The sequence below is a fragment of the Mustela nigripes genome, chromosome 14 (assembly GCF_022355385.1).
Source record: "Mustela nigripes isolate SB6536 chromosome 14, MUSNIG.SB6536, whole genome shotgun sequence".
NCBI classification, from domain to species: domain Eukaryota; kingdom Metazoa; phylum Chordata; class Mammalia; order Carnivora; family Mustelidae; genus Mustela; species Mustela nigripes.
This window is the reverse complement of record NC_081570.1, coordinates 55,160,852-55,176,996: the sequence shown is the minus strand read 5'-3', so window position 1 is coordinate 55,176,996 and position 16,145 is coordinate 55,160,852. Positions and strand designations below refer to the sequence as shown.

Here is a 16,145-nt window from a genome sequence, read left to right as displayed (position 1 = left end):
AAAAAAAAGGGGGGGGGTGCTTAATAGCTTTCGAAGAGGAGGTGAACAACTAAATACCTGAAATCAGAGCCGACACGTTGAGTGGGGTACACCGCAGCCAGTTTAGAGGGGGCTGTGTGCCCCACCTGGGATGGGGCTCCCTCCATTCCACCACATACTCCTGGACAGCAGGTGCAGCTTTCCCAGGAGGCTCCCACGTCACCATAATGTTGTCCACACCTTTCGAATCTGCAGAGACCTGGCGAGGAGCCAGCAACCCTTTGGGGGAAAAAGGGGGAAGCACAAAAACAAAATCATCAGGTGGATAAAGATATAAAAAACAATTCATCCAGCAAAGTGTTAGGGAAAACCAATTTCTTGTTAAGAACTTCATATTTGGGGCACCTGGGTGGCTCAGTGGGTTAAGTCTCTGCCTCCGGCTCAGGTCTTGATCTCAGGGTCCTGGGATCAAGCCCTGCATCGAGCTCTCTACTCAGCAGGGAGCCTGCTTCCCCCCACCCCTCTCTCTGCCTGCCTCTCTGCCTACTTGTGATCTCTGTCAAATAAATAGATAAAATCTTAAAAAAAAAACCAAAACCTTCAGATTTGTTTTTATTAGTGCAAGGACCCTGTGCAGGGTTATTGGTAGAATTATTTTCCCTTCATCTTCCACTTCTGTGTCCCCAGAGGTAACTGCTGTAGTGATATATGCATACTTCTAAGCTACCTCCCAGATGTTTATTTAGATATCTATGTATCCTTGAAAGTTAGTGTGACTTTGTGCTTGTGTTCTGTATTTTCATGAAACGTGCTGGGAGTAAATTTAATGCTTTTTCTTACTTTTTTCCTTCCCACTCAATATTATATTTCTGGAGTATGTCCATTCTGCTGCTATATGTAAATACAGCTCATTCCTTCCAACTGCTACTTCAAACCTCTTTCTGTCCAGTCTCCAAGTGACGATCAGGAGGTTCCTTCCAACACTCAGCTTACACAAACAAGGATGCAATGAAAATTCTTTGGCATGTCCTCATGTGAGCCTATGCAAGAGTGTCTCTGGATATATCTGCACAGAGTTGCTCAATTATAGAGTAAATCCACACATTATTTCATTAAACACAGCAAGTGATCTTTAATATAGCCAGTCAATTGACACTGCAATAAAAAAGGCATGAATTGCAACAACATGGATGGAAGTAGAGCGTATCATGCTTAGCGAAATAAGTCAAGCAGAGAAAGACAACTATCATATGATCTCCCTGATATGAGGAAGTGGTGATGCAACATGGAGGCTTAAGTGGGTAGAAGAATAAATGAAACAAGATGGGATTGGGAGGGAGACAAACCATAAGTGACTCTTAATCTCACAACAAACTGAGGGTTGCCGGGGGGAGGGGGTTTGGGAGAAGGGGGTGGGATTATGGACATTGGGGAGGGTATGTGATTTGGTGAGTGCTGTGAAGTGTGTAAACCTGGTGATTCACAGACCTGTACCCCTGGGGAAAAAAATATTTTTTTAAAAAAAAAAAAAAATTAAAAAAAAAAAAAAAAAAAAAGGCATGAAGATTCTTATTTCCCCACCAACAGTGGTTATTCTCCGACTTTCAAGTTTCTACCAATCTGGTACATGCAAGGGGGCATTTTACTGTGGTTTATTTTGTTTTTCTGAATTTTTATAATAAATATGTTTTCCAATTTCTTATGAAGCTGAGCTTCTCTTTATGCATGACTAGCGATCTGACTTCCCCCTCTGTAAACTCCCTGCTTATATACTTCACTCGTGTTTTTTGTTGAGTTTCCTGTCTTTTCTCTGATTTACAGCAATAGGTTTTATGTTCTAGATATCATTTGTTAGTTTCCAACACTAGAAATATACTCCAGTCTTTCAACTCTCTGATAACTTTATGATATGTTTGTTGCACATAAGTATTTACTTTATTTATTTTGATATAGGTGAATTTATCTGGCTTGTACATTTTGAGTCTTATTTACAAATTTCTTCCAACCTGGGATCATGAAGATACTGACCTACATTTTCTCTTATTGGCTTTTGGTTTTACCTTTCCCATTTAAGTTTTTAATCCAAATCTAGCTAAAAGGCTTTTTTTTTTTTTTTTTAAAAGGGAATAGATTTTATTATATTTTTCCATACTGTGAGTCAATATTTCCAAATGTGATGCCATCCCTAATATATACCAAGTTCCATACATTCATAGGTTTGTGTCTGCAGTCAACTTCTTTCCCAGAACACACTGTTCACATTACTAGGCATTGTGATGTCTGATTATCTTGTTGATAAAGTCCTTCCCTCATTTTGCCCTTCATTTTTCAAAGTGGTCCTGGATATTTATGACACTTTCTTCTTCCTTTTAGCCTTTAGAATTAGTGTATCAGAGTCCTCAGAAATTTCAGCTTGTACTTTTTATTGGAATTAAGTTAAATTGTTCCATTTGTAAATATGCTGCTTCATTGAAATTATTCAGCTCCTCTTCATAAGCCCCAGTTCCTCCTTAATGGAGTAAGGCTTTTATGCATTCTTTGTTACAGGCTAATTCCTAGACACTTTATACTCTGACTTTGCTCTTTAAAATGGCATCATATCTTCTACCATTTATTCTACCATTAATTTGTGTGTATTATTCTTATTTCTGGCAAGCCTGCTAAAATTTCTAATTAGTTTTAGTAATTTGTCCACTGCCCTTGTTGAATTTTCCACATAGTAATCTTATTAGCTCCACATGTGAAATATCTTCTCCTTCCAATCTTCAAATTAAATCTCTTACTATTTTGTTTTTATCTTGTTAAAAATTTTAAAGAGAATGTGCCTACCTACCTTCATAAGGTGATACTTGCTGTAGATTTTTGGTAGAAAGTCTTTAAAAAACTAAAAAAATTTCTTTTTCTTCATAGTTTTCAAATAGGTTTATTTTTATAAAATACTTCTTATTTACTAAAATTTTTTTTCACCAAATACTTTTCACATCTGTTAAAAACATATCCCTTTTCTCTTTTTTTTTTTATTATTGTGATGAGTTACACTAATACCTTTTTCTGATGTTGATCCATTTTTGTATTCTTGGGGTCAAACCTCTTGATCATTCTGCACTAGTTTTCCTCTCTCCACCCTCCCTTCCCCCTGCTTTTTTTTTGGGCAGAGACTTTTCAAAAGCAGATTTTATGTTTTAGAGAAGTGATAAGTTCGCAGCAGCGTTTTCCACATACTCCCTAACCCCACATGGGGACAACCTGTCCCGCTGCCAATGTCCCATACCAGCATGGCACCCCAGTGTGGCATTTGCCACCAAAAGATTTTTTTTATAAATATTTTCAAGTACTTTTCCCCTTCATTTAGTTTTTCTGTTACTGGGACTCTTTTTGAGTAGTTGTTGTAACTTCTCTTCTATTCTTTCCATGTTTTCACTTTTCCCATGTTTTGACTTCTTTCCCACTTTGGATGGCCACTGGAAGATTCTCTCACCCAATCTTCTGCTCATTCATTCAGTCTTCAGATGAGTCCTTTCTGCTATCCAACCTATTGGCTGTGTTCTTGATTTCAAAACTAACTTTCCATATTGAATCTCTTTATTTGGGGCTTCTTCATAACCACTTATTTCTGACAGAGCCATGCTTCTAGCATCCTCTCTAATCTAAGGATACTTGTTATACTTATTCAAACTCTCATTCCTTCTGTTGCATTAGTGAGATTTCCTATGGCACAGGTTGCCCTTCCCAGAATGTGGGTCTCTCAGATTTCTCCTAATTTTCTACTTTGGGATCTTGTGTTATTTTCTTGGATTGCTCAGCAGCCTTGGCTTTTATCTTTCTGCAGGGGGAAAGTGAAAGATTTCCCTTAGTTTGTGCTTCTCCAGGCAAGTTCAGGTGGGTAGCAGGAGCTGTTGAGGTTGAAAAACTCCAGGCCAGAAAGCCTACAGTGATGCAGCCTAAGCTCTACCTGTATCCAGGTTCCCCCAAGGTCTACCTGGTACGTCCAGAACCTACCCAAGCTGCCATGGCTGTAGCTGCTCTTCACGGGGATTCAAGGCTGTTACTATCTTGTAATTGCCAGGCACATGGGGGTGGATGGCAGGAGAAATCTCAAGAGCCAGCCAGTTCACAGGTACTCTGCTTTCAGTCGTCTTCCACAGTTAGGTGTTGGGGCTTCCTTGAAGTTTCTTTGTTTTGTTCTCTAGACTTCCCTGCTCCATAGTAGAGATGTCCAAGCAATGATCATATCAGGGCAATGTGAGCTAGAAGGAGGAGGAAAACCAGAAAGTGCTACCTCACTGCTCCCCCTTATCACTATTCCCCACTGCACTCAGCCATCTATCCTGTCCCTCCTGTCCTTCTCACCTCCTCAGAAATGTGCTTGGTGGTGAGAACCTATAACCCGTGCACTGGCTGTTTTGCAAGGAATTGAATTCCCCAGTAGGAGCTCCCTTATATTCATTTGCCTTGGTATTAGATGTCCTGGCTATGCCAAAAGATTTTTTTTCTTTTTCTTTTGAGAATGGAATGCATTCATTTAGTATTTATTGAGCACCTATATCTTCTAGTACCGTTTGGCAGGTGATGGGCTAAAATAGCCAAAGAGCCCTTCTGACCACTACTTTCTTTGAAATGAGTTAAGCAAATCAACTTGGCACTACCCTGTCTGAATCACCATATTTACCAGGAACCAGCCTGAATTTCCTTCCCACGATGTTTGCCAGGGCACATTCTCTCTTTCAGAACTCTGCTAACAACTCACCTTCTTTCTATCACTTTTCAAAATTATTTCTTAGCTTCAATCATTCAACTTCCCATCTCCTTTCCCCCTGAGAGCTTCTGAACAGAGTTATACAATTCATATGGTATTTGGAACACGTCCCCACCTAAGAGACAGGTGGTCTGGTTTTTCAGTCCAGCTCTGCCACTAATTGGATGTATGGTTTTGGCTAGGTTCCTTCAGCTCCTGGGGACTCAGTCTCTGACATCTGTGTGGGTCTCTGTTTATGACTGTACTGGCTTCTGACTCTCTGTAGTTTCAAGAATTCTTGAACACAGGGACTAGTCTGAAATATTAAATATGTTTTTACTTGTTGACTGCAAGTTTTAACACACATTCAGTTTTCATTGTAGACCAACAAAATCACTCTCATGGTTTTTTATAGGTAATGCTGTGGCAGGTGCTTTTCACAACAAAGTTGTCCCTACTTTCTGCCTGGGTGGCGGTGGGGGGCACATTGTTTTTCCTTTCCTAAAAGGAAAACTATATATGTGAGTACTGTGAACATATCCTGAAAGAGAGGGAGACAAAATCATGGTATGCTATTCCTATAGATCTTTCAGAATTTGTGTAAGAGCACTCAAGGATGGGACCGTGTAATTTGCCAGTATGCCCTCCATGTCACTCTGGGATACCCAGAGTATTGGGTGGTTCAGAAGTGGTCTTAGGAGAGAAAATAGACCCTCGAGATTCCAAGATTTCTAGGACCAGGACGCTCTTAGTTACAGCTCAGTTCAAGTACTCGCCTATCTTACCTCCCCAAGATGTTCATCCTTATTGAGCCTCATCCTTACGCAACACCTGCCCAATCTGGGAGAAACAGGTGTTCCTTTTACCTCTCCCTTTGTCATTGGTTTCCATTGTCTTCCCACTCCGCATGGACTTCATTCCATTAATTAGCTCCTCTCTCCCCTTAATCTCCAAACTCTTCCCTACCCAATTCTTTTCCTCAACTTGCACATTTGCTCAGCTCTCAATTTAAAGCAAACCCTCATGACGACATACCTCTCCCTCATCTGTCTCCCATGAACTTGTCTCTCCATACTCCAGTCACATGTTCCTGCTTCCCTGGCCATCTTCTCCAAGCCCATGTTTCATCTTTCCTTTCTTCCTAGAGTTACCATGGCATCCATCTAATCTCACACTTATACTGCACCACAGTTTCCTTGTTTATGTCTGTCCCTCCCATGTGACTGAATATAACTGGAGGACCTCAACAGTATTTTTTACCTACTGCTGGATTCTAGCTCCCTTATGTAGTATATGCTCAGTAAACAACTGTTTAATGAATAAAGTAGAGGCCAGCTCTAACATAATGAATGTGTCATTTTGAGATGTTGCTACCAAATCTAAAGAAAGCATCTGGAACAGACCCAGAAAATTCATGAAGTTTATAGCCTCAAGACCCATATGCAGTGACACCTGAAGAAGTAAGGTATTCCTACATACTACATATTAACAACAGCAGGATACTATATAGTGGTATGAGTTCAATCTCCCCAACAGAATTCACCTTAAAAACTATATATGTAGTACCTACCCAGAGAAGAAAAATTTTTAAATAGATAAAGCAAAAGGGAAGGAAAATCACCTATAATAGTTCCATGATGCAGTTGTGACCTCTGTTAACATTTCCACATACACTACTAGATTTTTTACCATGCAAAAAATGTGTATTCATGTAAATACATATTTTAAATGGCATCATCCCATATACACTATTGATAGTCTACCTTTTAACTTATTATATGCATCTTTCCTTGCCAATAAAAGCATAGCTACAACACCACTTTAACCCTGGTGTGGGTTAAGGCAAGTAAGATTCATGATATATTACTAAACCAGTCCCTTCTCTATTATTTTACATTTAGGTTGTTCATGCTCTTTCAGTATTTCAAAAAATTTTCAATAAACATCTTTGTGTTTTACTTTAAAGCACTTATCATTTCTGAAGATACATTTCTAATGGTAAAGTTTTTTGGTGAAAAATACATTAGTATTTAAAGTTACATATGGCCAAATTGTCTTCAGAAGGTTGTACCAATTTACATACCCATCAACAGGGTACAGCATATCTTTTCCTCACACACTACCCACATGGGGTACACTAATTCTACTTATTTTTTCTTGGTCTGATTCAGTTTCTCAGGCTTCTCAAAATTTGCATCTCATTGATTGCTAGTTAGGCTGAACATATTTTCATATCTTTATTGCTACTTTTCTATTTAATTTTTGAGTTGCTTGTTCATATCCCCAGTCTCTTATTTATTTGAAAAAGTAGATAGACAGACAGGTAGATAATCAAACTTCTTTTGCCAAAAAATGTGATATATGCTTCTCTTAAACTGATATTTACATTTTTAAGGCTTTGTGGTGTTTTAAAATTTTTATTTTACTATGCATAGCATTTGAGCTTTCCTCCCCCACAGTTAATTCATCTTCTCAGGTTCGTACTTTAGGTACATACCCACATTAGTCACAGATTGCCAGTTGCCTACCAAATATTCTCTCCTTTTTAGCAAGGGAATACTGCTGCCTGAAATACACTTCTAAGCCTCCTTTGCAGCTGGGTGTGACCAGGTGACCAGTTAAGAGTCAATGACTACAAGTGTATTGCGTGACCTGGAACAAAGTTCCTCAAGTGTGAGGGGTGGGTCCTCCTTTCTTCCTTCTTTTTCTAGAAGAAAGTAGATAGAGCTCTGGCAGTCATCTTGGATCATTTCCATCTTGAGGATGGAAACCAACTTGGCAGAGGAAATAGAAAGAAGGAGCCTAGCATCCTAACGATGTCCCCAAGCTATCACACCAGCCCTGAACTGTCTACCTCTGGACTTCTTTTATGTGAGAGAACTGATAAGCCACTGTAGTCAGGCCTCTGGTAAGAGCAACCGTTACTCCTAAAAGCAATTCCTAATTTATATACCAACCTCGGTACATCAATATTTACTCGTATTTTCTTCTAGTTATTTTTAACTACTCTATCATCTCTATGTTTATGGATATATGACTGAAAGGATATATAACTAAGATTTAACAGTGTATATACAATAATCATGTTTGGGTAGAAGCTTCTTTCAAATGATGGTTGCTAGACTCATATGTAGATAAAATTGTCCCACTGAATTTTAAGAAAGGATTTAATTATAGTTTTATTAGGCATTTTTGGAAAAGTTAGGCTAATGATCTTGACATTGAGAAATAGCACTTATAGCCACTTTGTTGACTAATCATAGGCTTTTATCTTGAGAAATCAATTTTCAGAACAAGCAACTATAAAATGGGTATAGCTAGTTGGGAGATTTCAATGTAGATAATTAGATAAATATCTAAATTTGCATAATAAAGAGCTGTAGTATAGAAAAATTTTGCTACAGTTTCATTACAGCCAGAATTTCATTTTAATACTATTGGCTTTAAAAACATGTTTTGACTGTAAGTGTAGAATGTTTTTTCCTAGAACTTGACAACACATACTATTCTTATACTAGAAAAATTAGCCAGATATTAGTGTTCAATTTAATGCAACTAACATTTGTTAAGCACCTGCTATGTATTAGTCTCTGTATTTAATCTCACAATGGCCTACAAGACAGATAATATAACCCTATTTTAGAGAGGGGGAAATTGAAACTCAGAGGTGTTAATTCACTTGTCCAAAGCCACTCACAGACTAAGTGCAAAAGAGCCTCTGAAGGCTGTTGGCTCCAAAGTCTAAACTCCTGTGTTACTCATGCCAGGTCCTGGGCTGAGCCTGTGGGAGATAAGAGGTAAGTAAGACACAGTTTACCATAGGCGATATTAAATCAAAGTTGGTACTCACCTGTCCCACACAGGTCCGTTATGTTAATATGAGTGGGCAAGGAACTGCCTTTTGAGTTAGCTGCAGACACAGTCACAACCCAATTTCTAGTTCTGGGAATGACCCACGTCCAGGAGGTGTGTTCTGTGATGTTCTGTAGTGTGACTTTCCCTCCTGCCACCTCCTGCAAGGTCACACGATAGTGGAGGATTTTTCCTCGTGCCTCAGATACAGTCATATTCTGCAACAAAACATATTCACTTACTTGTGTACTCCCAGACAAGGTTGCTGGATGCTTTGTGGCTGGACCTGATGGCCCCTGCAGCAGTAGGTAACATATGAGTGACCTTTTTATTTACATCTCATCTCCTCCACTGCATATTTTTATATGCACCCAAGCCCACGCAGGCCCACCATTTAGGAAAAAAAATCAGTTAACATTTTTTAAAAGATTTTGTTTATTTATTTGACAGACAGAGATCTCAAGTAGGCAGAGAGGCAGGCAGAGAGAGAGAGGGGGAAGGAGGCTCCCTGCCAAGTAGAGAGCCCGATGCAGGGCTCGATTCCAGGACCCTGGGTCCATGACCTGAGCCAAAGGCAGAGGCTTAACCTACTGAGCTACCTAGGCATCCCCTCAGTTAACACTTTTAAAAGCTAGTTCATAAAAACACATTGATTTTCCTTCCTTGCTTAAAAATAAAACTTCCTAATAGTAGAAAGCTCAATTACATCTAATGGAACAAGTGCAGAATCTGAACTCAGATGATGTGGGTTTCCGTTCTATCTCTACCAACCACCACTAGCTGTGTGACACAGAGCAAGGCAGTCAGCTCCTCTGAATCTCCACTTCTCAATCTGTGAAATACAACCCCCTCCACACATACCCCTTTTCATATAGAAAGTATAATGCTGCCCATTAAATAAAAAATGAGATTTTCAAGAGCTAAACTCATAAAATCCACACTTAGTGAGCTGGATTAGCCATCTGTGCTAGCAAAGTAAGACACTGTTTATAAATGTGTGACTAATGAGTTTTGGAATTGCAAAAATTCCAATTGAGATCATTTGGGAGCAATCCCAGAAAGTAAGCAGAAAACTAATTATCTGTATTTTAACCCTGTTTGGATAAGGACCATGGGAAACAGAAGCAATGAAAATGGAGAGTGGCCAAGGGCAGTCCTGGCAGTGCCCATCCTTGCCTTGTGCAGGGAAAGGAAGGTTTAGCTTGCCAGACATAAGCATGATGGTTTTTTTGGAAGGCTAGTCCTTCTATGGGTTCAGGTGCTGAAAAGACACACATTAATCTCTCAGGAAAGGCTGGAGTAACATGAACATCTGGTTCACTTAAAATTTGTACTTTTCCCTTTAAGTGAATAAATTGGCCTTCTGATGATAATTTGGCTTCTGAAATAATTAGCATGCTGAGAGAGAATGTTCCTATCTGCTGACTCAAGTCTTCTGGGTAGCCCAACAGCTGCATTCCTCACTGTAAATTAATCCATGAACATCTAGCTTTTTATATTTCAGTCTCTGGGAACTTGATTAATGCAGGTCCTATCCCAGGTGCCCTTCTGGATCCACAAAGTCCAGGACTGGATCTCATGGTCAATGCACCAGGGGAATACCATATTGCTGAGGACTCTTCCGGGTGCACATTCAGCCTTTCCCTAGAAGACATCTTTGTGTTCTGGCAGGAACCAAGGAAGTTAACATTTTAATTGTCCATCACAATCAATTTTAAAGGTCTGTGGTGTGGATTAAAGTTAAGTGTCTGCTTTTGAAATTGTGGTGTTCTGAACTGTTATTAATAAATATGCCCTTTGTCACAGGAGAAAAACAAGATAAATTAAAGCAAAAGCTGGCTAGGGAAGAACATCCCCTCAGGTCTTTTCTCAATCCATCCTTCCCTGACTCCTCTGTAGGTCTAGAGATAGGGCTATTATTTCACTCCTGCACCATGCACCTTCTCCTTCAAGGCACTCCTCAAGAGTTAACTAAGCTCACAAAGCTCCCCATTCTTGGCAGGAACCCAAGGGGCTTTAGGCTTACTCTGACAACCGAGGAACCAGAGCCCTAATTGAAAAAAAAAGAAATAAAGAAAAACACTTTGCAAATCAGCCCTTATTACCTTCCCCTCATTCTCCTTCATAGACACCTCAGCAATCCCAATCAATACTATGGTAGAGCACTGGAAGAAGGGGAAATGTCAGGTCATCTTGGATCTGATGAACTTGCCTCGGATCCAAGATGCCTCGGATCTACTGCCATAGAAATCTAGCTGATTTCCACACACTACAGTGATCTAGTAAGAGATGTGGGTCTGAAAGATGAGTAAAGGTTCCTAGAGAGTAGTGAAGGGCCTAGACCCAAACCCTTGCATTTTCTCCTCCACATCTCCCATTTTAGACTTGAAAATATTGAGAAGGTAAAGGTAGATTTAAGGTAGTTAGAGAAATAAATACAGTATCCCATGAATTATGCTTATATAAAATGTCAAGCTCAAATTTTGGGATAAAAGTTAACATCTCTCAGGGAGTTGGCCTCCTTCGCCAATTTGAAAATGGGCTTAACTTGTCCAATATGGTCCATGGAACAAAAAACCAATTTAGTCAATAGGAAATCAGGTATTTATCCAGCTGGGCATAATGTCCTGAAGCAACTGAAAAGAGTTTAATTTGGTTTTTAAAAAATAGCAACATAAAGTTTGCAAATAATGCACGTTAATCCATCACCTCTGGATTATATTGGTCCTGATGTAATGGGATATCATCACAGAAACACAGAACCAGAAAGGATTCTATAGTTTAACAATTAATGCAACATTTCATTTTATCAATAGGGAGATAAGTCCAGGACTAGAAATGACTTGCTTAAGGCCACTCAAGGAACAGATGGAGGAGCTGAGAGTGGAACCCAGGGCTCTTGACTTTGAGACTAGAGATCCCTCTACTCTGATGCTGTGCTCCTTACGTTGGCAAGCCCGAGACAATGAACAGGTCACTATAGGGTGCTGTGTTTCATAGTTGGAATCCCAATCAAGCTTCTGGCCAGACATTGGAAAGCGGCTTGTCTCATTGTAAGGGTGTAGGACATTCTGAGGTGAAGCATCAACAGCAGACATCAAATCAGAAATTTTGGGAAAGTGGAGGTCCAGAATTCTTCTTTTCCAGAGTCAACAGGCCTTAGGTCACGAGGAGACTAACTGTGAACCCAGAAGAACTACCATGTGAGGAGCCAGCTAGGTCTTTCCAGATGAACTTATTTTACTCTAATGTCTATATATTTGGGTGTGCGGTAAGGAGAAACTATCTTTTTTGGGGCATACCACGAGTCAGAAGCTTTATATCTACTCTCCCATTTAGTCCTCATATCTTCCCATCCTGAGGTTAAGAAATCCACTAGGCTTCACAGACAAAGTAGGGGGAGATTTTAGTGCGCCCCCTGGTGGACATGAGAGAGGAAGGCGTTGTCCTGAATGTGTGCAGTGTCCCTGGTACTTCTTGTACATTTATGAGCAGTGCTGAAAGGGGTGTCAAGCCAGGGTTCCTGCATTGTCACCCTCTCCTACTGGTAAAGGTATGCTAAACAGGAAAATCTGTCTTATTGTATCCTTCAGTATTTTTTTTTTTTTTTTTTTTTTTTTTTTTTTTTTTTTTTGCTCTGTGTGTGAGAAATGATTTTAACTTGGTAAACGTGACTTTTCTGATTTAGGTTTGTCTAAGAAGCAAAGAGTGAGCAGCTCCCTTATGAAACTATTGTGAGAGTTCTGTTGGCTGAAAAGTCTTTCAGCATCAAAAATAACGTGGTGAATATAAGACATGATAGGACAAAATCTGGCCCATGTCAGAATGCAAGTCCTCTGTGTATTGTTTTTAAAATGATCTTTTTTTAAAGTAATCTCTACACCCAACATGGGGCTCAAACTCACATCCCTAAGATCAAGAGTCACATGCTCCACTGACTGAACCAGTCTGGTGCCCCTGTTTTGTTTTTAAGTATATGAGAGGAAAGGTGTTTCTGTGAGTTGATAAATCGTTTCTTCTTAGGACTTGAAGAAAAAACTACTGTACTTATCATAAAATGATATTTTATTCTGAAATTCCCCTGATGCAAACACACACACATACATGTGCGTGCACACACACAGACACACACACACACAATATCTCAGAACTAAGCCTCCATCAAAGAAGAGAGTCTGTAATCAAAACCTCTTAGAAAGCTGGGGAATTCGAATATGTCACAGTTTTTTCATGAAGACTTTGGGCAGAGCGAGGTCAGTTTTTCTTATTAGGGCAGATCATTCACTTTCCTGCTCTACCACACAGCAGCTATGTGGCCTTGAGCAAATTATTTTACCTCTCTGACGTTCAATTTACTTATCTGTAAAATGAGGATAATTCTATGTACAGATTAGCCTTACTGGAGGATGCAATGGGTTGAGGGAGGCAAATGGTTTCAAAGAGTGCTTGGCGCATGGTAGATTTCTGCCACTTGGTGAGTTCCCTGCTCTCAGTTATTCTATATATAAATCATGATAATTGGCACTTTTTCCCATTGTATTCATATGACTCTTCTACCAATCTATGAAAGCCCAGCCATCTTGACTCAGTTCCCACCACAGCTCTGTATGGAAGTCTCACCATGTCATAGTGTTGATTACCAAGTACATACAGTATGTGGGTTTAAGCCTGGGTACCTTGATTTCAGAACTCATGACTGTTTTCAGCAACCCCAGTCCAAACTGAAGAAATCACTGTATTGAAATGATCCATCTGTGGATCTGTCCTCCCACTAGCCTGTCAGCCCATCTTTGCCTCTTTGGCATCCTGCACCATGTTTGTCTTCTAGTGACTTAGCAAACACTTTTCATGATTCTCTCATTAATCTTTGCAGCCACCTCATGTGGTAAATTCTATTACTGTCTGCATTTTACTTGTAAGCAAAGGAAGGCACAGAGAGGATAAGCATCTTGTAGAAGAACACACAGCCAGTAAGCGGTGAAGCTACTACTTGAACCCAGTTAGCACAGCTCTACCTAGAGGATGAACTCTTAACTGTTGTCCTGTTAGCACTCAGTAGATAGCCCCAGGTGCCTTTGCTACCCTGAACCTATTTAACTGATAGTAATCCCTCCTGCTAGTCACCCTGACACAATGATTTCTACCTTATTTTGCAGCAGAAGAACAGCAAAATAAACTTTGTCGGAGCAAGACTTTGTCAGAGCAAAACTTGAACTTCCCTTCCATCTGTTTTCTATCTTGTTAATTCTTCTCTGCTAGCCACTTTCTTATCTTCGTCATTGACCACATTCTGTCATCCAACTGAAATTCCCTACATAACAGCTAGTATAATATGTATGACTAGTAAGCAAGGCAAACAACCTGTTCTTTCCAAAAATACCTTCAGAAATGCTGTGCCAGCCTGCTGGGAAAGGGAAGGAGACAGAGTTGAATATTACAACAAAACTATCAAAATCTTCTCATTTGCTGCTTTTGTATTTAAATACCAATTCTGAAATTGGATGCCTCTGAAATTGGATGCTGCTTTTGTATTTAAATATTTTGTATTTAAATACCAATTCTGAAATTGGATGCCTCCTTTAATTATATAAAGGCCTCAGGGTCCCGACAGCCAATCTTCCCTGTGGATTTATGATAGACCTTCATTCTACATCAATATAAATCAGATTAGAGGCCAAAGGACACATCCCCTTTGTGCAATGTGATATGGATGGGAATAGTCTTCATACAACACAGAGAAATACAGGGAGAAAGAGACAAGGGGAATGTGCCAACAAGGCTGCCTCTGGCCACAGCAGCCATTCTGAGGTTCTGCTGTGAGCTGCTGTAAGAGGCTTGTTACTTTCTCTTTCTTCTCACCTTCTGTGGTTTGAGGGTAGCTGTTTATCCAAATGAGTTACTTCATTTAGCAAATGAGTAAAACCCACCAAATCTTCTCCCCGTTTTTAGAACTGAGTTTGCTTAACTCTCTTTTAACTCTTTTTTCTACTGCTTGTGAAGAGCCCTGATCATTCCAGGAGGGAGCTGCCAGCCTCACACAGCCACGGAGCTCTTGAAGTGTGACTGAGATGTGCTGCTCTCTGGTCGGGGGGAGCTCTTAGCCACTGTACCCATGAGCACTTAGTAGATATGCCAGTTTTCAAAGACTTGGTAGGATAAGGATAATGTAAAATAGCTAATCAATAATTTTAAAATATGACTACATCTTGAAGTGATAATAATACATACATATGTAGGTTAAATAAAATACATTATTAAAATTAATTGTACCTTTTTATTTTTATTTTATTTTATTTATTTTTTAAAGATTTTATTTATTTGTCAGAGAGAGAGAGAGAGAGAGAGAGAGAGAGAGAGCGATCACAGGCAGAGTGGCAGGCAGAGGCAGAGGGAGAAGCAGGCTCCTCGCCGAGCAAGAGCCTGATGTGGGACTTGGTCCGAGCATGCTGGGATCATGACCTGAGCCGAAGTCAGCTGCCCAACCAACTGAGCCACCCAGGTGTCCCCTTTTTATTTTATAAATGTGGCCACAAGAAAATTTGAAATGATACATGTGGCTCTCATTTGTGGCTTGCTTTATATTTTTATGGGATGGTGCTTCACTGCAGTGATCCTTTATATCCTTTACATCCTACCAAATGTTCTCCCACCCTTGTCCCAGCTAAAATGTTCTTCTGGGGTCAGTTCCAACATTACCTTGCAAGAGGTCTCCTGTGACGCCTCACCCATTCCCCTGCTCTCCTTGCTGACCCTGATCATCATTCCCCTAGCTCAATCTTGAACTGCTCCTTAACACCTAACTGTCCTCATCACCCCCATTTCTGTCCTCCTGGTCTGTGAGCTCAAGCACCTGAGGACAGCACTTGTCTTACTTCCATACCCCTGGCATGGAAGAGTGCCCAGTACTAAAGAGAGGCTTTAATATGTTTGTTGGAGTGAATGGATGATAAATAAAGTGAACTTGGCTTCCTTTATAAACACATATTTCTCTTTCAGATCTAGGCCTCAACCACAAGTTCAAGAAAATTTATGGTCTGCTGTGATTAAGAAATTAACAGAAGAAACTGGAAAAGTTAATGTGATTTAAACACATTGCCATATGTTTTTATACATTATCTATCTCTCTATCTACACAGTGATTTTCTCTTAAAGAATACATGTTGTGTTAACTGGAAGAAAAGTGTATTGGAATCATGGATTGAAACACTTAAACAAAGAATAGGAAATAATAAGAAACTTGCACAGAAGGAAGAGACAGGGAATCTGGGGCTCTTTGTGACAGAGCAACACTTTCTAATTGTCATTGCATTTATTGTTTTAACAACACCTTGGTATTTTTTGTTTTATTTCATAGATTAAGTTGTACTTTTTGGCTTCAGTACAGAATGAATTTTTGTCTTAAAAATAGCTACAGCAAAAAAAAGTACAACATATTTTTGAAGAAACAGAACTTTCGGAAGAAACCTTTGAGCAGAAACCTGAAGTAAATAAGTAAGAACCAGAACAACAAAGCAAAGGTCTCCTTCACCCTCAACACATTGACACAATCACATTCACATACACATATATTCTCAAACAC

At 39.7% G+C, this 16,145-nt stretch overlaps 1 protein-coding gene across 2 annotated transcripts in view; it reads right to left on the bottom strand.

Moving 5' to 3' along the window:
• IL12RB2 (interleukin 12 receptor subunit beta 2) overlaps positions 1-16,145 on the bottom strand; it is an 84,665-nt gene that overhangs the window by 22,950 nt on the left and 45,570 nt on the right. For both annotated transcript variants that reach the window (XM_059375073.1, XM_059375072.1), the window contains exons 9-10: positions 8,565-8,784; positions 58-258 (exon numbers count right to left, since the gene is read on the bottom strand). In XM_059375073.1, the coding sequence (XP_059231056.1) occupies positions 58-258; positions 8,565-8,784 (421 nt within the window). The remainder of the gene's footprint in view (positions 1-57; positions 259-8,564; positions 8,785-16,145) is intronic.